This window comes from Chiloscyllium plagiosum, chromosome 6, assembly GCF_004010195.1.
Source record: "Chiloscyllium plagiosum isolate BGI_BamShark_2017 chromosome 6, ASM401019v2, whole genome shotgun sequence".
Taxonomy (NCBI): domain Eukaryota; kingdom Metazoa; phylum Chordata; class Chondrichthyes; order Orectolobiformes; family Hemiscylliidae; genus Chiloscyllium; species Chiloscyllium plagiosum.
Genome location: NC_057715.1, coordinates 72,623,494 through 72,648,540, shown reverse-complemented (window position 1 = coordinate 72,648,540; position 25,047 = coordinate 72,623,494). Strand labels below are relative to the sequence as shown.

General features: G+C 39.8%; 1 protein-coding gene across 9 annotated transcripts in view; it reads right to left on the bottom strand.

The window, feature by feature from the left end:
- Positions 1–25,047, bottom strand: part of LOC122550693 (glutamate receptor 4) — a 250,306-nt gene that overhangs the window by 150,522 nt on the left and 74,737 nt on the right. For all 9 annotated transcript variants that reach the window (XM_043691817.1, XM_043691813.1, XM_043691814.1 and 6 more), the window contains 2 exons: positions 22,241–22,294; positions 20,420–20,581 (listed from right to left, as the gene is read on the bottom strand). In XM_043691817.1, the coding sequence (XP_043547752.1) occupies positions 20,420–20,581; positions 22,241–22,294 (216 nt within the window). The remainder of the gene's footprint in view (positions 1–20,419; positions 20,582–22,240; positions 22,295–25,047) is intronic.

Below are 25,047 nucleotides of genomic sequence, written 5' to 3'. Positions count from 1 at the left end.
GAAGTGGCAGATGGAGTTTAATTCAGATAAATGCGAAGTGCTGCATTTTGGGAAGCAAATCTTAGCAGGACTTATACACTTAATGGTAAGGTCCTAGGGAGTGTTGCTGAACAAAGAGACCTTGGAGTGCAGGTACATAGCTCCTTGAAAGTAGAGTCGCAGGTAGATAGGATAGTGAAGAAGGCATTTGGTATGCTTTCCTTTATTGGTCAGACTTTTAAGTGCAGGAGTTGGGAGGTCATGTTGCAGCTGTACAGGACATTGGTGAGGCCACTGTTGGAATATTGCATGCAATTCTGGTCTCCTTCTTATCGGAAAGATGTTGTTAAATTTGAAAGGGTTCAGAAAATTTTTACAAGGATGTTGCCAGGAGGATTTGAGCTATAGGGAGAGGCTGAACAGGCTGGGGCTGTTTTCCCTGGAGCGTCAGAGGCTGAGGGGTGACCTTATAGAGGTTTAAAAAAATTATGAGGGGCATGGATAGGGTAAATAGACAAGGTCTTTTCCCCGTGGTCAGGGAATCCAGAACTAGAGGCATAGGTTTAGCATGAGAGGAGAAAGATATAAAAGAGACCTAAGGTGCAACTTTTTCACACAGAGGGTAGTATATGTATGGAATGAGCTGCCAGAGGAAGTAGTGGAGGCTGGTACAATTGCAACATTTAAGAGGCATTTAGATGGGCATATGAATAGGAAGAGTTTGGAGGGATATGGGCCGGGTGCTGGCAGGTGGGACTAGATTGGTTTGGCATATCTGGTCGGCATGAACGGGTTGGACCGAAGGCTCTGTTTCCATGCTGTACATCTCTATGACTCTGTGACTCTATGACTCTCAGAGGGTCTGCATTACTGTGCAGCTTAGAGAGAACTTTGATAACAGAGTTAGAATTTTAACCAGTAGATTATAGGTTGATGGTGCATAATTGCTTAACCATCGTTAGAATTTATTTCCTTGCAATAAATAGTTATTTTTGTTAAGTATAGAAACCCATAGACAAACGACAGGTAAATTGGGGGGATTGTGTACTCTTGAAAACTTTTAACTTCTGTGATGACCCCAGGAATAGCAGGGTATGATTCCAAGCACGCTACCCCAAGAAGGCATAACACACTGAGCCCCACAAAAACAGATCCATGATAGATTGCGGATTTCTTCCTGCGGTTCAACAAGCAACATTGATCCACGAAGCAATCAGGCTAATCCCTCTATCGGCCACTTCAAAAACACTTTCTGTCAGAGATTCACTAATATTACTTCAATTTCTCGTCTCCTGGAGTCACTATAGCTGAATAAGTGTTGATACCTATTTTGATGCTGTAATTTACTCCAAAACTAATGATGATCTTGTCACCAATTCCATTACAGTGTGATTTTTATCTTTCCTGAAGTTCTCAATTCCTTCTCTAGTTCCTAAATCTGGCATTTGGGGGCTGTATTGAGAACAAAAGGGAATACATTAAAGTCTTTTTCACCGCTATTATCAATCCTTTGTCTTTTGTATTGGCCACCTACACCATTTCCCCCTTGCTCCTCATCCATTGCTGTCAAAAGCACAAAAGAAATTTCCAAACCTTTCAGTTCTGAAGAAATTAAATCAGCCTCGAAATGTTAACTGTTTCCTCTTTCCACACATGCTGCCAGACCTGCTGAGTTCCTGTTTGCTTTACATTAAAGTACTTATCGAGGAAGTAAGCAATAGCTGCTTAACACTTTCATGGTCAGTGAAAAGTGTGAACATAGGATAACAAAGGTATAATCATGGGATCATTTCAGAAATGTGGAGAAACAAGAGACCGAGGCTAGAAGAGTATCTCAGAAAATTTGGTTCAAACTGGGAATTCATCTGGTAAATCTTTTTCAAGTACAACTTTGGAATAAAAGAGTCAGATTCTGACCTAGAATTAACTAACTCAAGTTAAAGTAGCCTTGTTAAGTAGATAGCTATCTGATAGATAACTGCAACTATAAATCAAATAAAACCCTTTGCCTGAAGAGGTGATGATGACTGCAACATGAAGATAAGCTAAAGTGACTCATGAAAGTTCTGTAGCAGACAAGGGATTTTAAACCACATGGTCAGTTAGAGCACATGTTCAATGTGAGGGAGAATTTGCCTGAATGAACCAGAGATTCCTTGAGAATATTTGGAAATTTGGTTCAAAATGGAAATTTACTACAAAGTAGCAAGAGGTGCTTCAGTATTATTTATTGCAAGCATATAAGCCTGCTGAGTAGGGAGCTTGGTGAAGGGAAGGAAGGAATTTTCTTTATCTACTCTCTTTCTGGGCTCCAGCATTTGATTTCCAATTTTGTTTACCATATGGAGCAGGCAAATTAGAAACTGACATTAGTAGAAGCTGCATCATCAGTACTGTGTACATTGTATTGTTCGAGCAGCATAATAATGTTTACTAGCAATGCTGCAACCTGTTGGGAGGCTGCACTGATTATAAATTCATTAATTTGCAATTATTAATTAACACAGAGATGGTAGGTCAGGCGATGTGCTGTGATTGAAGAATGTAGGAACCTCTGGTTTGATTCAACATAAATATCTGCAGTAAGATCCAGAAACTGTGACTCAGGGCCAGGCTGCAGATGCTGTGAAACAGCAGGGAGGGGGAAGGTTACCTGGATACTTTATTCCAGGAGGTAGTCACACCTCTTAGAATAGGATCCTCGGATTTACTTAGTGATCAGGGACAAGTAAGTGTGGCTACAAGTGAGGTAAGTAAAGGGACTCTGAGGGCAACAAAACTGCAGCCTCAGTCTTTGCAATTATCCAATAGGTTTGTGGTTTACTCAGCTTGTTTAGATGGAGGTGAGGCTGTAGGGTGGCTGAGTTAACTGACTTTATCACTGTGGTACAGGAAACCATTGGAGAGAAGGAATGTTATGGTAGTGTGGGACGGTATAATGAAGGGAATTGACATTGTTCTCTGCGAGAAAGACTGAGAGCATGGACAGCAGTATTATGTGCCGATCTCCTTTGTGCTGCAGAGGAACTTCCAGTAGGAAGGAGAGGATTTAGTCGTCATGGTCCATACCAATCCCATAGATTATACTAGAAAAGAGGTTCTGCTGAGGGAAAATGAAAAGTTAGATGTGAAATTCAAAAAGCAGAACCTCAAAAAGTAATAACCACTGGATTACTAAGTGAACCATATGGGTATTAGCAATGGATGAATAAGATTAAAGAATTGAATGCATGGAAAATGCAATGTAGATAGAAGTGAGACCATTGACAGTACTGTACTAGAATTTCCAAAAAGCATTTGACAAACTGTCACATAAAAGGCTACTGCACAAAGTAGGAGTTTCTAGTGGACAGTATAACTTGCTGGCATGAATGTAAAACTTGGGTGGCTGGCTGGCAGAAAACACACAGCATGCATGAATGGATCTTTTACAAATTGGCAGGACATCACCGTGCTGGGCTATCAATGACTTATATGAGAGGATCAAAAGCATGGTGGCTACATTTACAGACATAGGTAGAAAAGTATGCTGTGATGATTGCGTAACAAGGATTCAGGCTGAAATAAGTGAACAAGTTAAATTCTGACAGACAGAGCACAATGTGGCAAAATATGAACTTCTTCATTTTGGGAGGAAAAATAAGAAGTGTACTACTTAGAACAGAGAAAAGCTGCAGAATTCTGAGATGCAGAGGAATCTAGTTAAAAAAAATCACACAACACCAGGTTATAGTCCAACAGGTTTATTTGGCTTTCGGAGTTCTGCTCCTTCATCAGATGGTGGTGGAGCAGCACCATAAGACACAGATTTTGCAGCAAAAGATTACAGTGTCATGCACTGAAATGATATATTGAACAAACCTGGATTGTTGTTAAGTCTTTCATCTTTTTGAATGGGTTGCTTTAAAATGTGAAAAGATGAAAGACCTAACAACAATCGAGGTTTGTTCAATATATCATTTCAGTTGCATGACACTGTAATCTTTTGCTATAAATTCCATGCCTTATAGTCCTGCTCCACAGCTACCTGATGAAGGAGCAGTGTTTCAAAAGCTACTGCTGCCAAATAAACCTGTTGGACTATAACCTGGTGTGGTGTGATTTTTAACTTTGTCCAGCCCAGTCCAACTGCCTCCTCCACATCAGAAGAATCAAAGTATTCTAGCGGATGAGTCATAAAACTTTAATATGCAGGTATAGCAAATGACTAAGGCTAATGGAGCGCTATCCTTTATTGCAAGATGAATTAAATATATTAGTAAGGAGGTTATGCTCCAGTTATAAGGTGCATTCATGAGACCACATCTTGAATACTCTGCCAATACTACTCCCAATTTTGGTCTCCTTATTTATGAAAGGATCTAAATATGTTGGGCCAGTTTAGAAGATGTTTACTAATTTGATACCTGGAAAAATTGGGTTGGCTTATGAGGAAAAGTTGAATAGTTTGGGCTTATTTTCAAGATGTTTGAAGAATGAGGGGTGATTTGATTGACATTTATAAGATCAAAATGGTCTCAACAAAGTAGACACGACAGGGATGTTTTCCCTCGTAGGCGTTCCGGAACTAGGAGACATTGTTTTAAAAGTAGAGATCACCCTTTTAGTGCAGAAATGGGAGGATTTTCTTTCTGTCATAGAATTCAGAGACTTTGGAACTCTGTCCCTCACAAGGCAGAAAAGGCAAGATCATCGAATATTTTTAAGATGGAGTTACATAGAGTCTTAGGCAAGGTGATCAAAATGTTTTCACGGGTAGGTGGGAATGTGGAACACAAAGGGATCAGCCACGATTTTATTGAATGGCCTGTAAGACTGAATGGCTTATTTTGCTTCTAATTTGTATGTTCACGTGACAGATGTTTGCTGAGCTGATCTGATTCATGTAAATGTTAACATGTTGTACAATGATGTCACACTGATACTATGACCATAAAACACTCTATTGAAATAATTATTGACATGGGGATTTTGTCACTGTTTCATGCTTGTACAATCAGTTATGGTTCTTTCTAAGGAAATCAACTTTTTAACTCTTTATAGATATTTTCTAAAAGTCCTTTCAAATCTGCTATGTTTACTCTGAAATGTTAATAGTGCAAAAATATAACACTCAAATTCAATGTTCAAGGGCACGCTCAGCATAAAATAGATTACTTGAAAATTCATATTTTATTATAACACACATTTGATGCCCATAAATGATTAGTAAACAAATGTAGGAATGTGAACAATGCAGTGGATTTGTACAGTCACTTAGCTCTGAATTGAATTTAAATAGTGTAATCAAAGACCTTGAAGTTTCCTGGGGATTATTCCAAAATTCATTTTTGTGCGAGATTAGTTGGAACCACAAAGGATATTAACTGCTGAAAATAACTTTTGATGCAATTTCACTGGCGGTGCCATTTACTTCTTGGTTAATTTATGGTGGAATATCGGAAGAACTGTCGCAGAATTTCTAGTCTAATCTATCTTCTCAGGTGCAAAGGTCAGATGAAAAATGAGCCCATGAGATTTCAACCCAATTCCTCAAAATGTAGAACCAAAAGCCCACATTTCAGGACAGATTAGCAGTTTCACTGAAAGCTCTGAAGAACAGCTATTTTAAGTTTGAAGATATAGATTGATATGGTAGGGGATGTTTTCTAACACTTTATGATTGTCAGCTGGAGTGTCTGCTGATTGGACAGTAATAGCTTTCATTGAACTCCCAAACAACACTGTCTCTCCCATTGAAGGAACGAAGAAGTGGGGATGAAAGTGGATCTCAACACAATTGGAGATATCAGTCCCCATGTATCATATTGATTGCAGTTATTTTAGTGTTAGAAATGTTAGCTCCAAAATCTCTTCTGTCAGTCTCCAGCTGTACACCCAAGGGGGAAACTATAGGAACAAATTATAACAGAGAGACAGAGCAAACTATAGGGATTCTCTGCAGCTGAAGTTCTGACATTTTAAGCCAGACTGAATGTGAATTGGATGTCAAAGGCCAAAATGCTGAGTGAGGTAAATGTATAATAGACAACACAGGAGTAGGTGTGGGTCCAACTGGTGGGGTTCTTATCAACTTTGAGCACTTTCCTAATACGCTGAGAGGATCATCTCTAGAGTCCAGTAGGAGGGAGCGAACATATCCACTATGCCCAGGGCTCAAACAAATAGATAAAGGTGCAATTGTACTTTCATCTGCCACACAATTTAATACTCTTCGAGCGAGCATGCAAAATCAAATGAGGTCAGTACAGAAAAACAACAATCAATGTAATCCCATTATAACCACTGAGTGGTTAGTGAGCAAAATTAGGGCGCATGGTATTGGGGGCAAAGTACTAACTTGGATTGAAAGTTGGTTGGCTGACAGGAAACAAAGAGTAGTGATAAATGGCTCCATTTCAGAATGGCAGGCAGTGACCAGTGGGGTACCGCAGGGATCAGTGCTGGCACCGCAGCTTTCTATAATATATATTAATGATATAGAAAATGGTATTAATAATATTAGCAAATTTGCTGATGATACTAAGCTGGGTGGCAGGGTGAAATGTGAGGAGGATGTTAGGAGATTACAGGGTGACCTGGAAAGGTTAGGTGAGTGGTCAGATGCATGGCAGATGCAGTCTAATGTGGATAAATGTATGGTTATCCATTTTGGTGGCAAGAACAGGAAGGCAGATTACTACCTAAATGGAATCAAATTAGGGGCAGTACAAAGAGATCTGGGTGTTCTTGTACACCAGTCAATGAAGGTAAGCATGCAGGTACAGCAGGTAGTGAAGAAGGCTAATAGCATGCTGGCCTTCATAACAAGAGGAATTGAGTATAGAAGCAAAGAGGTGCTTCTGCAGCTGTACAGGGCCCTGGTGAGACCACACCTAGAGTACTGCGTGCAGTTCTGGTCTCCAAATTTGAGGAAAGACATTCTGACTATTGAGGGAGTGCAGCGTAGGTTCACAAGGTCAATTCCTGGAATGGCGGGACTACCTTACACTGAAAGACTGAAGCAGAAACTTCTTCATCCAGAGAGTGGTGGCTGTGTGGAATGCTCTGCCCCAGAGGGCAATAGATGCCCAGTCTCTGGATTCATTTAAGAAAGAGTTGGATAGAGCTCTCGAGGATAGTGGAATCAAGGGTTATGGAGATAAGGCAGGAACAGGATACTGATTAAGGATGATCAGCCATGATCATATTGAATGGTGGTGCAGGCTTGAAGGGCAGAATGGCCTACTCCTGCACCTATTGTCTATTGTCTAAGACACCAAGGAATTTTGGCATATTTTCTTGTTTACAATCACGTCTCGAGTTAACAGCCACATAAAACTACCTTTCTGGAGAAAGTAAAGTGGCAAAGCCTAGACCACATGTTGCTGTTTGCCACTTGGGGTTAGACTGTGGAGGCAGGATTGCTGAGAAAAATGTCAAGGGAAGATAGCAATTGTCACACCCAATGTCTTCCCACTGTCCTGCCATCTCGTCAGCAGCAGGAAAAGTGACAAAACAGCCCACCCACCTGGAAGTGAACTATTTAAGTGACCAATTAAGGGTCTCTGTGGAAATTTTGCCAGAATAGGAACAACAAGATACATCCCTGGCAAGCTTCAGGTGGCTTCCGCAACACGAACCCTCCTTTTCAGAAAGACTTTGGCGCACAGAGTGCCCCCCTACAGGCAGAAGTTATGCCTGCCCAAAATGACCCTCTCCTGCCAGGCCCCAGAATCTCTTCCCCCAACCCACCCCACGGACTACACTTAGCTTACTTTGAGGAAGCTATCCATCAATGTGACCTCTCCCTCAAGGTGCAGCTAGTGACCACCACTAGCTGTACTACTGCTGAGGCTGATGAGCCTTCTGATTGACCAACAGCACTCATCAGCAGGTGGCCATCTTTAATTGTGATGGCGATCCAAACAGCAGCTACTTCATTGGCTGCTGTTGAAAACAATTGCAGGTCTGGGTTCCACTGAATGAAGAAGCCTCCCCATCCACTCCCACTACCCATAAAATCCAGTCCTACAATTTGAATGGCAAAGACAACATTAAACACACTTGCAATAATAAAGAAACATTGCTCCAATTTTCCCGAACAAAGGGCTTTTAAATTTGAAACCAGAGCTAATATTCCCAAAAATAGCGAGTGTGACAAAGATCACAAAATGAGGCCGAAGGGTAAGTAGGTAAAGTCAGGAAGTGAACCAGAAATCACAGTTGGATTCACTGTAAAGAATGTATAAATGGCCTTCAAACTAAAATTAAAATAGTATAGAGGCACTGCAGCATGTGAACTTCTATGAGCAGGAAGATTGGATAAAGGTATACTAAGTACATTCTGTCTAAGAGGAAGATCAGAGCCACACTATCATTTGAGACATGCATGATTTCATGTTTTAGAAATTTCTTATCTGTAAGTACTCTAGTTAAATTTTATTTTCTGAATTTTATTCATCGTAATCTGACTCTCAATCTCAGTGACTTCTATCATCCCAGTGGGGTTTTCAGTCCCTGCACTGCCTACTGGCTTCCTTTCAATGAATGCATTACGGTGGTTTCTATCTGACTTAATTCCGAATAATTACTTCACAATAAGTGTCTGCTGGAGCTCAAGGTCTCTCTTGATGTGCAGTACATGTAGAAATACTACAAAGTGCTGACAGTGCACAGAAATATGCTTAGAACTGAGTAAGCTGATCTCCACAAGCAGGGAGACAGTAAAGTGATTCAAGGCCCAATTTTAGTTAATGCTATGCTTCTTTTCTTCTGCAGATACAATAATTGTATCTGTAAAAACTCTTGCTTAAATCAATACAGGTAACATCAGCTCAGAGATAGATTCTACTCCCAGTCTGTTCTTCCTATTTTTAGCATATAGCTTATATTCTTCCACTTATCTGGGTAGAGACATCAAAATTGAAAATGCTGGAAATAATCAACTGGCCAGACAGTATTTGTGAAGACAGAAAGAGAGTTGACATTTCCATTCTGGTGCAAAGTTGCAAATGCAAACATTAACTTTGCTTTCCCCTCCACAAGTGCTACCAGCCCTATTGAGTCTTTACAGCAGTTTCTATTTTGACTTTATATTTCATGCATCTGCTATTTTCTGCATTTGCATTACTAGATGGAGGCATTCTAGCCATATGGCATAGAACCATAGAGAGGGCTACAGCATTGTGAAAGGTCCTTCAGTTAATTGAGTTTGCACCAGTCGAAAGTAACTAGCTAACTATTCTGATCTCATTATCCAGCACTTGTCACATACCCTCTGTATTTGGAATCACAATCCTTACAGGCAGAGTGTTCTAGAATCCCACTACCCTGTGGGTGAAAAGTTATTTTCACACATTCCCTCACTCTCCAGCCAGTGCATGGACATAATGCCTCAGCTTTATTTCAGATTGTATCTTTTATTATATATAGTACTATATGTCTATTTCTCCAGGTTCTACAGCTTACATTTAAGAATGTAACACATTTGTATCACATAAACGGTATATTCGTGCTATCCATATGAGACCTGTTGCTTATCATGCCCTATATTCTGAATACAGGACTTCTTTCAGCTTTGCATTCATCTCAGAGGTTGGATCCTTTGTAGTTGAGTATTTTTGCCTGTGCCTTTGTGCCATCAGTTTACATGGTACGAGTTCCAAGGACCTGAAAGCCATCCATGTGCAGGTAAAAAGCCAAACCCCGGAAAGGGAAGAAGAGAAACTGGAGATGGGGAAGAGGGGGGACCAGAGGTGGCCCCAGAGATAAAATGCTGGGTGGATAGGGGGTGTGATGCTGGTGGTGGCACTGGTGTTGGTTGTGAGAAGAGTTATTAACTTAGAGTGCAATTTGTAGTAACTTTTTAAAATCGCACTGATAAGCAACATTAATACGGGTAAAAGTAAATTTCCCACAATAATTAACAACTAGATACTAACTTACTGGGTAAATTGGTAGTAATATTATTCCCATAACCAGCTGATATTCATCTCCCTTACTGCCAAGGTACAGTAAGACTCTCCAGTTGATGCCATTTTCGTTAATTCCAATCTCTCCCATAATCACATTCTTCTCCACACCAAAGATATTTTTGAATTCCTCCTTTTTAATATATGATCAGTGATGAAACTATACTTATTACTTCAATGACCATGTGTTGATTTGCCCCCACTCCAGCAACCTTTGGTACAAAAAAAAATTCCTTTCCCTTTCCTTGTTTCTTCTGGTGAGTTGCTGTTTTTCCATTATTTAGTTCCCTGTTAACAGGTCTTGTGCAATGGTAGTGCCCTACGTCTGGGTTCAAGTCCAGTGCTAGGACTTGTTAGCCATAGATGTCAGGTTTGTAACATGAATAAACAGTTTAATTATCAACCTAAAATCATCACAATGTACCTGATAGCTACTGATAACAACAAAAATGTTTGCTGGTCAGTCATCATGCAGAAGACAAAGAAAAATTATTGGACTATTTTGTCTGTTAATGTGGATGATCTAATGGAAATCCATGGTCCAAACATCATTTTGCTCCATTTCCCAGGGTCTCAATTACCCCTTTACAGGCTGTTGTACCCTCAGTTGTAATAGAATTCACCAACTTGCAGCTGCTCCTGGTTCTTTGGGAAATGTTGGTTCATAACCCCAGAGCAAATCCATTTCCTCTCCCTCTTCCTCAAACCCTAATCAGTCTACCCCTAGTTGGCATTATTTTAGTTCCTTGATCTCTACCTTGCCTGGACTCCCCATCCCCACAATGTACAATTCTCTGCTCTGCACCCTTCCTTTGAACCAACATTCCTGGCTTCCACGTTTGGACTCCAATCCCAGAGTCTCCTTTTGATCCTGCCAAACCCCATATGCTCCCTGATCCCCAAGTTTCCTATGATCTTCCAGTATCATTATTGAGCCCCCCAATGCTTGGGCCCTTTCCCATCACACCTATTTCAAAGACTCCAAATTGGGTGCTTCATTTAAACAACTGATCTGACTGCTGAAGACAACCTGGCAAGATTGGCCTGATTCCTGGAAGCTCATAGCCATTCTAAGATGACCAAGCATCCTATCGCCAACGCATTGAGGGAATGATCATGGAGTATGTTTCCAAGATGAGAAATATGGCTTTTTCTTGAATGGAAGGTGAGGGTAACTAACCTACCTGGTTAGGGGTGAGGGTGGTCCATTTGTCCAATTATAAGCTGATCAAAGGCACGATAGAAGTAAATGATCGGTGACGTCTAAAATCCACCCCCCCTGCATTAACATCCCAAGTTCCTCCAATCCACTCCCACATGATAAAAATCAGCTTCTCACCGCCGGATCCTGTGAGTTGCCGACTGGTGGTCTTTCGGATCTGTGAACTACTGGTGACCATGGCACCAGTGTCAAAGCCTGTGATAGGCTGATAAACTTACCCACGTGCATTTGTCAGTCATTGATGTGCTGATTGGCATGTGATCAGACGCGTTCTCTCAGTACTTCTGTCTGTCACCACGTTACACACTCGCCCAATATTTGGTGCAATAAAATAAAAAAATCCACCTTTGATCATCTCAATAGATTGTACACCACCAAGATGGCTGGAGAATTTGATGCATTTTGTTCTTTTATGAATTTAAACTTGATTATAATTGACTACAGATGATTTTGGATATGAAGTTAGCTGAATGATTGGAGAGGGAAAGTCATGGCAAATGTTTGGACATGGAGAAGCTATCCAGTGGAGTGCAGTTTTATCTTTATCTGGACTAATAACCTAATTTTGGTTACAGAACGCAATTTCAAAAGTTGCATCTGACAAAACAGGGGAAGTATTACAAATGGTGAGGAGGATAGCGATAAACTTAAAGACGACATGGGCAGGCTGGCAAATGGGTAGATACTTGGCAGATGAAATTTAACCAGGATATGTATGAAGTAATATATTTTTGTCAGAAGGAGGAGAAGAGGCTATATCTAACAAAGTATAGAATAGCAAAGGTGGGCGCAGGAGCTGAGGGACCTGTGCACAAACCATTGAAAGTGACACGGCAGGTTGAGAAAGTGGTTAATTAGACAGTAGTTAGCATTGCTGTCTCATAGTGCCAGGGACCCAGGTTCAATTCCAGTCTTGGGTGATCTTCATGTTCTCCCTGTGTCTGCATGGGTTTCCATTGGGTGCTCTAGTTTCCTCCCACTGTCTGAGGATGTGCAGGTTAGATGGATTGGCCATGGGAAATGCGGGGTTACATGGAAAGGCCGGGGGGAGGGAGGGGCGGTGGATGTTGAATCTGGCTGGGATGCTCTTCGGAAGATCGGTGCAGACTCGATGGGCCAAATTGTCTCTTTCTATATTGTAGGAATTCTATGGCACAAAAACAATGCAGTTATGATGAACATTTCTAAATGGTGTGCTTAAATTCATATACATCACTGTATCTGATTCAGGGCACCACATTTCAGGAAGAATGTGAAGACGTTGCAGAGACATAGAGAATTTTTAGAAGAATAATTCCTGGTAGGAGTCACTTCAGAATTGTGGATAGCTTGACGAAGCCGCGATTGTTCTTCTTAGGGGAGGGAAAACAAAGATGAGATTTGATGGAGATATTCAAAATCTTGTGGGTTCTGGATAGACTAAATAGAAAAAAACTGTTCCCAGTGTTGGAAGGAAGTGTGAGGAACCAGAGTGAATAGATTCATTTAACTGCAAAAAGGACAAATGTAACATGAAGAAAAACAGTTTACACACAACACGTGGTTAGGATTTTGAATACTCCACCTGAAAGTAAAGTGCAAGTAGATTCAGAGATTTCAAGAGGGAATTGAATTATTACCTGAAGAGGAAAATGCAGACCCAAGGGAAAAGGACAGGACAGCGGGTCGACCTGAACTGACCTTGCAGAAAGCTAACATGGACATGAAAAGCCAAATGGCCTCCTTCTGTGCTGTAACAATTCTATGATTCTTTTCCTTTGAATGAATTGGACCCAGCACAATCAGAAAACAACATCCGACTGACTGTGTGGAGTTTGCACATTCTCCCCGTGTCTGCGTGGGTTTCCTCCAGGTGCTCCGGTTTCCTCCCACAGTCACAAAGATGTGCGGGTTAGGTGAATTGGCCATGCTAAATTGCCCGTAGTGTTAGGTTAAAAGGGGTAAATGTAGGGGTATGGGTGGGTTGCGCTTCGGCGGGTCGATGTGGACTTGTTGGGCCGAAGGGCCTGTTTCTACACTGTAAGTAATCTAATCTAAAATCTAATCTAAACATATTTGAAACAAAATTGAATAGTTAAACTGCATCCTCACTTTCTGTTAGACATCGTTGAGATCGATAAAAAACAATAAAGTTGACTGGAGAATGATAGGTGCATCTGGTCTGTTAGTAGTTTAAGTCTTTCATCCTAATGCCAATTTTCTTCAGCTGGCAAATTTGTTCTTCACAGCCAAATTTAAGCTTTCCTGTAGAGCAGAGCAGCTACTATGAATAATAAGATTTTCTGCCATTTTGTATTATAGCAAATAGCAGGAAGAATAAAAAAGTATATATCGTCTACATGATGAGAAATTGCAGAATTCTGGGATACAGAGGGATTGCGCATTCTCATACGTGAATCATAAAAGGTTAGTATGCAGGTATAGCAAATAATTAGGAAATAATTAGGAAAGCTAATAAGATTGTTATCATTTATCATAAAGGGAATGAAATATAGAAGTGACTGCATCTGGAATTGGTCAGTGTTGATCACCTTGTTTAAAGGAGGATGTACTTGTGTCGGAGACGTTACAGAGTAGGTTAATCAGCCTAATACCTGGAATGAGAGAGTTGTTTTGGGATGATAGGTTCGACAAACTAAACTCACGTCCACTGAATTTCTGAAGTGTTAGAGGTGACTAGGTGGATTTTTTTTCTTAAAGGGTCATGAACATTTTTTTAACCAGAAAGATAGTGGAAGAAGAGCCATTGAATTTTCATTTTAGGGCTGAGGTAGGCAGATCCTTGTTAAGGAAGAGGTGAAAGGTTGTCAGCAGTAGGCATAAATGTGGAGTTAAGACTACAATCAGATCAGCCATGATCTTATAGAATAGTGAGTAGGCTCGAGGGGCTGAATGGATGGTTTCGGTGGGCGGGACGGTGGCACAGTGGTTAGCACTGCTGCCTCACAGCGCCAGAGACCCGGGTTCAATTCCCGCTCAGGTGACTGACTGTGTGGAGTTTGCACGTTCTCCCTGTGTCTGCGTGGGTTTCCTCCGGGTGCTCCGGTTTCCTCCCACAGTCCAAAAATGTGCAGGTCAGATGAATTGGCCATGCTAAATTGCCCGTAGTGTTAGATAAGGGGTAAATGTAGGGGTATGGGTGGGTTACGCTTCGGCGGGTCGGTGTGGACTTGTTGGACTTGTTGGGCCTGTTTCCACACTGTAATGTAATCTAAAATCTAATCTAATCTTATACTTATAGAACCCATCGTGGAATAGATCATTTTCTTCAAATGAAAACACAAAGCTCACCGTTGGTAGCAATTTGTGTTTCTAGAAACTAACAGTGCATGTACATGATGGTTCACCAAACTGATCCGATTCAACACGATGAAATAAGCTCAGTAACTCTAGAGGAGTAGAAGGAATAGAGAGTGTCAGATGAAGTACAATTGGAGGCTCTAAGCTCATGGCTCTCATTTTTTGCTTTTTATTATTTAACTCCTGATTCATGCACTCATTCAAATCATCATCCATAAACACACAATATTTCAGCACCTTGAGCAGTGAGCTGATAGAAGAGATCATCTTACCATTATCAAATGAGCAGTACATTGATTTGAAATGCAAACCGAGTTTGGTCTTTGGAACTGATCTCACTTACCACTTGATAGCCAATACACATTTAAACCTTAACAGAAGAAGCTCTCACCGCATCAGTTAAAACTGTCTTTTAAATCAGGGCAGTATGGAAACGTATGGAAGCAGTGGGGTCTTGGCTGCCAGCTGCAAGTGCCTGATATCACTCCCTTTTGGGAATGGATCGAGGATCTCAGAATAGAAACCCCAGCTGCTGGCCAATCAGAAATAGCTCCATTAAGTGTCAGCACTGTTGTGGAGGTAGTTGCTCTTGCCAGGATAGCACCCCATTCAAGGCCTAATAACAATGTGAAATTACAAGCTAGAGTAAGGAAGGGCCACAAGAAAGGAGAGAGGGGGATTAACAGCAAGGGCAAGGGAATGATTCTGTAGTCCATGATTACATTGTCAGCTCCTTTGATGAGGCACTGAGTGTTTCTGAAGGAGGGAAGATGCCTGGGAGTAAGTCAATAACTCTGTGAGTTTGTCATGTATTATGTAGCAAGTGCTGCACCTAACACCGGTGACTTAAGGTGACCCTTAAGTAGACATTAATTACAATAATTGCTCAATTAAAAGCTTTAACTGGACTTTATCGGGTTGGAGGCAGGAAGGGGGTGCAGTCCCCAAAAGCCATCATCCTGCCTGATTAAATGGCATCCTCACTCACCAAACTCATAAACACCAGACACTGCAACTTAAATTCGTCTTCACAAGGAATGTTCCAGTGACAGGGTTTAGGGAGATAGGGCAGTCATTGTTTTTACTTAGGGAGATAGGGCATGGACTGCTTCCTTAAGTGAGGAGTGCAGATCAGTATGAACATTGTTCGATCAGTGAACATCAGCACATTTGGCTAATATTGGAGAGAAGGTTAGGGAGAAAGCAGGTGGAGGTGGTTGGGTTAAAATCCGGGAACGTTCTCCCTAACAGTACTGTGGGTGTATCCACATCCAAGGACTGCAACCATTCAAGGAGGGAGGTCCACCAGCTTCCCAATTAGGGATGGCCAATAAATTGCCCATAAGTGCCACCCTTGTCAGAAACTCCCAAATCCCATGAAACACTTAAAAGAAAACCTGGCACTACCATTTATTAAGTTTTAATTTGTCTTTAATTCCCTTTTGCTTAAAAAGAGAAAAATGCTGTTTTCTCTGACTATATAGCATTCCTCGTGCATAAGACTTGGTAGCTTTCGCAGAGAAGTAGTTTGTAAAGCATTCTTGAGGATCATTACACAGCACATTGTAGGAAATGACAGGATGAGAATGTCATCAGAGTCATCAAGTCAGTTCTTTGCAGACATCAAATACCATCTGCTCCATCATGAACTTAGTCTCTTGAGGGCAAATCCTATATTGAATGTGGTGGGCACATTTTTCTCAAAATTGTCTCTAACAACAATTGCTCACAAACAATCAATGATATTCAATTCAAACTTGCAACTATTTCAGAAAGAAAAGAAAGGGTTTTCAAAACAGTTAGATACAGAAACATCAACTGAGAATACTGCCATTCTACGCAGATCGGTAACGCATAAAGACTGAGATTTGGTTCTTTAACACTTCTTTTGAGCTATTCTTCCACTCAAATGGCATTCACTGCGAGGACACTGGCACACCTAGGTGTACCCACCACAAGAATGTAGGTCACAGAGACAGTAACATCACATCAATGTGTAAAGCTGATTTGATAGCAGGGCTACTAGTCTATTACCAGGCTCTGCACTCCAATATGGCCATTTTGTCAAGTTGCACTGTGATTTCTACTAGCTCTTTTTATATTTGTAGATGTGTTTAAAGTAGTTGCAGTGTACAGGGAGTCATTTGGAATATGTTGAAGGACTTTGTCTTCAAGGATTCGATATAAACCATTTGGTCTAAAGCAAGAAACTTTGCATGTATACTTGAACTACAGCATGATAGGGAGCTGACATAAAGAGGAACAGGTTTCTGGAAGTGGGGGGGAAACAGGAGCCACAAGGGCCCTGGACAGGAAGCCATTTTCACCCCAGGTGTTCGGGAACAATTTTCCAACCTGAACCTCAATGAAGAACCATGTAACAGAGATCTGCATTTACTAAGGAGTTCCTCCAGGAAGTCTGTTATTAAATAAAATTGTGTGAGAATGCCATTGCTTGTAGCAATGAAAGTGATCATGGCCATGAATGTGTATGCAAATAGGTCTTTCCCAGCTGCAGCAGGTGTTATTTGGAAAATCTGCTAGTTTGTTATTCACTAGTGATTTTTGAGAAGGTTTATAGCTCAGGTTGATGATAAGTATATAAGTTAGCTTGCTGAGCTGGAAGGTTTGTTTTCAGGTATTTTGTCACCATGACTAGGGAACATCATCAGTGAGAGTCTCTGGTGAAGCGCTGGTGATATGTCCCACCTCACTATTTATAGGTCTTGGTTTCATAAGGTGGGTGATGTCATTTCCAGTTCTTTTCTTCAAGGGAACGTGGATGGGATCTAAAACCCTTTGGTTAATGATGGAGTTCTGGTTAGAATGCCATGCCTCTAAGATTTTGCCTGTCCCAGGATGTGGGTGTTGTCCCAGTCAAAGTGGTGTCTTCCTTTGTCTTTATGTATGGAAACGAGTGATAGTGGGTTGTGTCTTTTGGTGGCTAGTTAATGTTTGTGTATCCTGGTGGCAAGTTTCCTGTTTATTTGTCCAATGTAGTGTTTTATTTTTACAGTTCTTGCATGGTATCTTGTAAATAATGTTAGATTTGCTGGGAGTATCTAATGGATCCTTTCGGTTCATTAGTTGCTGTTTAGGTGTGTTGGTAGGTTTGTGCACTACCATGATGGCAAGGGGTCAGAGTAATCTGGAAGTCATTTCTGATATGTCTTTGATGTAAGATAATGTGGCTATAATTTTTGGTTGCGTTGTGTCTGCTTGTTTGGGTTTGTTTCTGAGGAATCGGTGGATTGTGTTTATTGGCTGTCCTTTTTCTTGAAAACTGTGTATCGATAGAAGAGGATGAAATAATGGTCTCTTTTGATGTTACAGCCCTTTTCACATCAATTAACATCGACCTGGCCAAAGAAACACTGGCATCACTACTAGGAAAACCAGGATCACAAACACCAGACAGCACCAACTTCATTAGCAAAGACAACATCCTCAAGCAAGTGGACCTGTGCCTCACCACCCACTTCACATTCAATAACAAAACCTACAAAACAAGTTATTACTGCGGTAGCAGTAATGCAGAGGTGTGGACAAGCTGCCCTCCCGTCTATCCAACCCAAACTTTGGGTCTGCTACGTGGCTGACACCTTTGTCATCACAAAACTGAACAAATTAGATGAAACATACAACAACATCAACAAAATCCTGACAGACGTAAAATTCACAAAAGAGGAGGAGAGTAACAACAGACTCCCATTCCTAGACGTGACGGTTGAACGTAGAGTTAATGGAGAGCTTCAAACCAGCATCTACAGAAAAACAACAAACACACACCAAATACTTAACTTCAGAAGCAATCGTCCCAGCTCCCTCAAATGGAGCAAGACATTATGTCAGTGAACTACATCACACTGCAACACCTAAGAACTACAATGAGCAGAAGAAAAATATCCATACAATGCTTTCAAGAAAAACGGGTACCCAATAAACACAAACCGCCAATTCCTCAGAAACAAACCCAAACAAGCAGACACAACACAACCAAAAACTATAGCCACATTAACTTATATCAAAGACATATCAGAAATGACTTCCAGATTACTCAGGCCCCTTGGCATCATGGTAGCGCACAAACCTACCAACACAATTAAACAGTGAATAATGAGCCTAAAGCATCCATTAGGTACTACCAACAAAACTAATGTCATTTACAAGATACCATGCAAGAACTGTAAAAAAAAAACCACAAACCTACCAACACAATTAAACAGTGAATAATGAGCCTAAAGCATCCATTAGGTACTACCAATAAAACTAATGTCATTTACAAGATACCATGCAAGAACTGTAAAAAAAAACTACATTGGACAAACAAGCAGGAAACTTGCCTCCAAGATATGTGAGAACCAACTAGCCAACTAGTTTCCATAAATACAGACAAAGGGGGACACCACTTTGAAGGGGACAACGCACACATCTTAGGACAGGCGAAACAAAGACTCTCACTGATGATGTTACCTAGTTATGGTGACAAAATGTCTGAAAACAAACTTTCCAGCTCAACGAGCTAGCTAACATACTTGTTATTCACTATTATAGAAGAGAGATCACTGAGAGTCTGTACACAGAGACAGCAGAACATATTTCATGCTCATTTGCCAGAGAAGTTGCCATTTACTTCACGCTTCCCAATCGCAGCGTGTTGTTGAATGTAAACATACTGTTTTGAAAGGCAGCTCCGAGTTGTATCATACCTGGATTCCATCCTTCATCATCCATTTGGTGTGTGATCAGCTCACCCAGCTTAAATTGCAAATCAATGCTGGGTATCCTGGAAGCTGTTATGATGCTTTAATCATGTTACAGGCTACAGCAGCATCTGCACTGGAGCTAACACACCAAACCAAAGCAAAGCAATGTGTGATTGTTAAGTAATACAATCTCTCCTTTAAATGATTTATTTCCAGATTTTGATGTGCAACCCATACAGACGTGGGCAGCGTGCATATAAACGAAGCTGAGCTGTCACACAAAATGGGAAAGTAAACTATTGGGGTACTTAAGCAATACTTTCATTGCCTGCACCTGACTGGACAAACCTTGCAGTACTCCGCAAAACAGATGTTAAAACAAGCGTTGGTTTACTGCACGCTACGCAGCCTTACCATCAGCAGGTAACAACCCATGTCTCCAGCTGTACTGCAAACAGATGCAGGGACCCTGAAGGGCTGGCAACCATTGTCATCCTCTCTCAGGACTCTCCATGAATGATTCATCCAACTGCAAATCCAGTAAACATAACCCGAATTCCTCTTTACCAATATTACTGTATTCTTCTGTTTTGCCTCCATGTCAGCATAATTTGCAGGGTAACTTTGAGCATTGTATGCACCTCACACAATGTACCTCTCCTTTAATAGGTGCAGGCTAACTTTAACAGATGTTGTTCCCTTCTGATTTAGCATCCACTGCTTAGGTGTGCAGCCAGTCAACTACATAGTTAATGTTTGCTGCAGGCTCCAATCATTTAATTTGGTAAGCAACAGACATTTTGTGCTAACTAACTTGGGGAATTTCCAATTCCTATAACCATTTCAATAGCCTATCCAATTTTGTAAGCAAATTTCTGATCATGAAGAAAAGATTTCTGCACAATTTTCTTCAATGAAATTGGTCACAAGACTGGTGAGAGCATATTATAGGGATCCGTAGTGATATTTTACATTTTTCATCTTTTTTAACCTTTTCTTTAACTAACGTAGTAGAAAAGATATACTTACTGAATAATTTTAAAAATCATTACTGCCTTTCAATAATTGGATCAACATTTAATACATGCCCATGACATTCTTCTATTCTATTTTAATATAATCTTTAATCCATTTGAAATAAAATGGATAATACCAGCTAGAACAGAACCATATGAAGATGATCAACGATAATACATTGATATTTCTAGACTACAAAATCACTATTTTTACTGCTGTCATCTGAGATGTCAAAGTTTTACCTTCAACTGAGCATTGTCAGTTCCAGGAAATTCTCTCTGATCCAACTTCTTCCAACGCTGCATGAATTTAGTAACAACAGGTCTGTTGTAATCCACGATTTGGAATCCTGTTACATTTGCTCCTCCATGCATAAATCTATCCAGCGATATATCCTTGAATCCCTGCAATCACATTAGCAATCATCATGTAGTTATGGTTCAATCCATCTCTCGTCATCAGTCACACTCCACTTACCCTGTGGTGGAATGTAATCGACTCTAAACCTAAAACTGGGTGGAAACTAAACTTTGAATGGCATTAGTTAGTGAGTATTTTTCAATAAAATCACCATTTGTTTGACTGAGCTAATGAAAACCTTGCTCATAAGCTGAATTTAGACCAGTCTCTGGATTGTAGCATTAAGTTTAGATTGTTTGAAGATCTAAAATATGACTATTTTCCACCACATAATGCAAGAATTTTTAAATGTTTTCAGCTTTGCCAGGAGAACAACGTTCACATCCTTTTGGACTGATCCTGTCATCAAAGTGATCTCATAATAGGGATTTGCTGGGCAGTAGCCAGGATTGGGAACTCTGGACCATTTCCCTTCCTCGAGAGCAGATCTCCGCATTCACTTCTGAAACTAGAACAGAAATTGTTGGCGAAACTCGGCAAGTCTGGCAGTATCTGTGGGAAGACAGCAGAGTTAACATTGAGTCCGGTGTTCTGATGAAGAGTCACCAGACTCGAAACATCAACTCTGCTTTCTTCTCATAGATGCTGCCAGACCTGCTGAGTTTCACCAGCAATTTCTGTTATAGATTCACATCTTCAGCAGTTCTATGTTTTATTTTAGTGGCACTCACTTCTGCCTATGTCAAAATCAGCTAAGTCAATACAAAGGATTGAATCCAAGATATTGCTGTTCTGTATGGCTTACTTGATCACTGATAACCCACTAAGAAATCTGGGAAATGTTTAGTTCAAGTGTATAAATAAAATAATAAAACCTTAATATTTCAGAACAGGAAACCACTTTGCCCATTGTGTCTGAGCCGATTCTTTGTTAGAATAATCTCCCTCTTCCCATTCAACTTGAATCTTTCTCCTTAAATATTTTGCAAAGGTTTGTTTAAAAGATGTTGAAAAGAGTATTTTCTGTTTAGACATAGTCTATGATAACACACTCCATGATGAAGATACAGTATTTCTATATTAGCTGTGACAAAGTTTTCCAGAATTGTAAAAAAAATCACATTAGCTCTCAATTTATTTTTCTTTGCTTGAGTATTTCAATTTGCTTCTCATAATGAGCATATCTCACTCTGGCATGATCACTACAAATGGCATTCTCTTTGCCTTTAATTTCCTTTCTAAAATGGGGTACCTAAACTATACAAAATGTTGTAAACATGGTCTAACTAATGTTTTGTACAAATGCATAATTTATTCAGTATTGTGATCACCTTTTACCTTATTTTAGAAAGCCCCAAAAATCTGTTGGCATACTCATGGTTTTACCTAACAGCACTCACACTGAACAAATTTTACATTTGAAACTTTAATTTCCTTTTTCCACCCTTCTATATTTATCATCAAGTATATCCTCCTTTTCCTTGTTTCACCTCCCAACATGTTTGACCTATCACTTATTCACTTTATAGTGGACAATAAGTAACTTGTAAATATCAAAAGCACTAATTAACTTTGGAGAACTCCTCCCTCCACTTACTCTGTGGTGGAATGTAATCGACTCTAAACCTAAAACTGGGTGGAAACTAAACTTTGAAAATGTAACTAGATATAATGGAAGATTTAGATAATAATCTTGTACTTACCAAGTTGGCCAAGACATAGTGGTATCCTCTGACATGCTTCCCGACACTTACAATCTGAACGAAAAAAGAAATGTTCATAACATTACTTAGAGTCATAAAGGAACAGTCCAATATACCTTTTAACTATTAATGAAAGTCAATGACTTAACAATATAGCTTTATTCAGATAAAACAGTGACATGTTTAATGTCAAACATTCCAGCATCCTCAGGATTGAGGCATATGTTTACTAAAGAACACAGTACCTGATTTCGTTACCCTCCAAGAAATTATTGAAATGCTTTTCAAGTCAATAAGGGTCTCAAACTACCTGGATCAATGTAATGCCTTTGCTTGAGAACCTCAAATTCTTCTTTAAATGAGTGGGTCACCAGTTATATTGACACTTTTCTGGCCTACAGACATATGTCTATAGACTGTTGAATTTATTCTTACATATTTCATATACTGATCATTTCAATGAGATTTGCAAGCCCCAACCTTAAATTTTTGGCCTCTGTTCTGAATAAGATTGCATGATGCATTCTATAAATACCATGAGAATAGAGTCTGCTTTGGATCCCATTAATGTTTTATCCATTGAATTAAATACATATTTTCCAAGTGTTATTTACTTCAGTCAAAAAACCTGACCTGTACTTTCATATTATTTTTGAAAATTAACACAGCTCCATTTCTTTCAATGGATTTACAATTTGTCGCTCTTGTTGATAATAATTGTCACAGTGACTATTCTGCAATGTTGATGGCTTTGCTAATTATATTTGGATATAATTTTAATGTGATATTGATCATTTTCTTTGTCAATGCATCCATTAATATTCCACTGTCAGTTTGTGTGCCTGACTTGTAGGGAGAAGGGAGAGACAGAGATGTAGGGAACAGTGCTGCAGTATGGAATAGTTAGTCTCAGCTGTTCTTCTCTGGTGATCTTCTGATGCATATGAAACATGCCCAGCAGGGGAAATTAGAACACAAAAAATAAAGGAAAGCTGAACAATTTGTAGTAATACTTCATCTATAAAACAATGATTGTCTCTGTAGAAGGAGCTGTACAGATTAGTGCATTCATCACACAACTGCAAAAATGATCCTTTTCACTGTTTCTGATACTCTGGGGAAAAGAGAATATTTTTCACAAATAATTAGATTTGCAGGAAAATGTATAGTGAAGCCTGCTTCAAATGGAATCAATTGTTTTTTTCTCCCAGTTTGTAAAATTAAAAAAGTATAATTTAAAAATGAGGAGGAAAAAGTACTTTGGATTTTTATAATTATTAAACTTGCAAGGAAAACAGATGGGAAAGTAAAAATAATACAGTTAGGATAATCAGAATGCATATCAAGGATGATATCATCCCAACAGTAGCATGTTAAAGCCAACAACACAGTGAAGGACAAATATCTTCTGATCAAAATTCTGGAACCCTGAGTGCAGAAAAACAGGACTTAGACCTATAAACTTTCCCTCTCTTATATCCTGCTCCAGGTACTACGCAAATGATAGAGGGAACCTTGCACTGGTACACCTTTGCTAATAAAATGCTAATGGCATTCCAGAGCAACACCTTTCAGATCCATTAGAAGGAGGTGGGTCTGAAGCCTGATGTGATATTAGTGCTGATCTGGAAATATTCTGCCTCATTCTGGATCCCTCATTTGTATCATTTACCAATGCCAGTTTATGTCTCTTGAATTGCTGGCCATTTTATTATTCAGGGCACCCGCATGACAATACAACCTACTTTGTGCACACACGTGCTGCCTGCTACAAGTGAAGCAAAGCTGGTTTAATGTTTGGGGGAAGCTTAACTTTCCTCTAACTCTGACTCCTGTGTAATGTTAAGACAGGGCAGGACCCCCTCTGTTAGAATTTATCAATCAGGCCAGAAAGGAGAGGAAAACCAATTTGAAAATGACGCAACACAACCAGGGCTGCACTAATTCCTTGCCAAAAGTAGGAGGGAGCTTTAACCTAACATAGACAGCGCAAACTAACAGGATCCAATCTACTACCTGGTTTACAATTATTGACCTGAAAAATTATGTAAAATGTAGTGGGATGTAAAACAATCTGATCCCGTCCATTTCCTGCATGTTAAAAGCATCCTTATAGTGTTGAACTTTCAATTTGTAGAATTTCTCAGGTTATAGATTTCATTTTTTGCTTTTGATAAATGAACTACAAAAAGTAGCATATTCACTTTGTTCATGAGTTGAATTTATTCTTCAGTTGTTTATTTGCAATAATTACTGGAATCAGATCTTGTTGCAACATCAGTGAAATCCAACAATGCTGCAATAACACTGCTTCAGGTCAGGATTATGTTCCAATGTGACAGCAAAAGTATTTAAAGGAAACAGAGGACTAACATAAAGTGTGTTTATGATCTCAATATGCCCCTGCAGTGTTTTGTAATCAATGAAGCACTTTTGAATTAAAGGAAATGTAGGAAGCACCACTGCAACCCATAGGCTAAGGAAACGCCCACAAACAGCAAAGTCGTTTTAATTAAAACAAGTGATCTGTTTTGAGGTGTAGGTTAAAGGATAAATGTTCACCAGGATGCTGGGAGCACTTCCTTGCTTTTATTTGAAGAGAGCCTCAGAATCTTTTACATCCACCTGAAAGGCTAGGCATCATAATCTAAAAGTTGCAACCCTGAAGTTGCAATCTAGATTTCGTTTCAAATCTCTCGATCAGGGCTTAAACTCATAATCTTTCGATTCAGAGGAAAATTCTATCAGTGTCGTATTGAGGAGAACAGGAAATTTTGAATGGACCTCTTTAATGTTAATGTTGATTT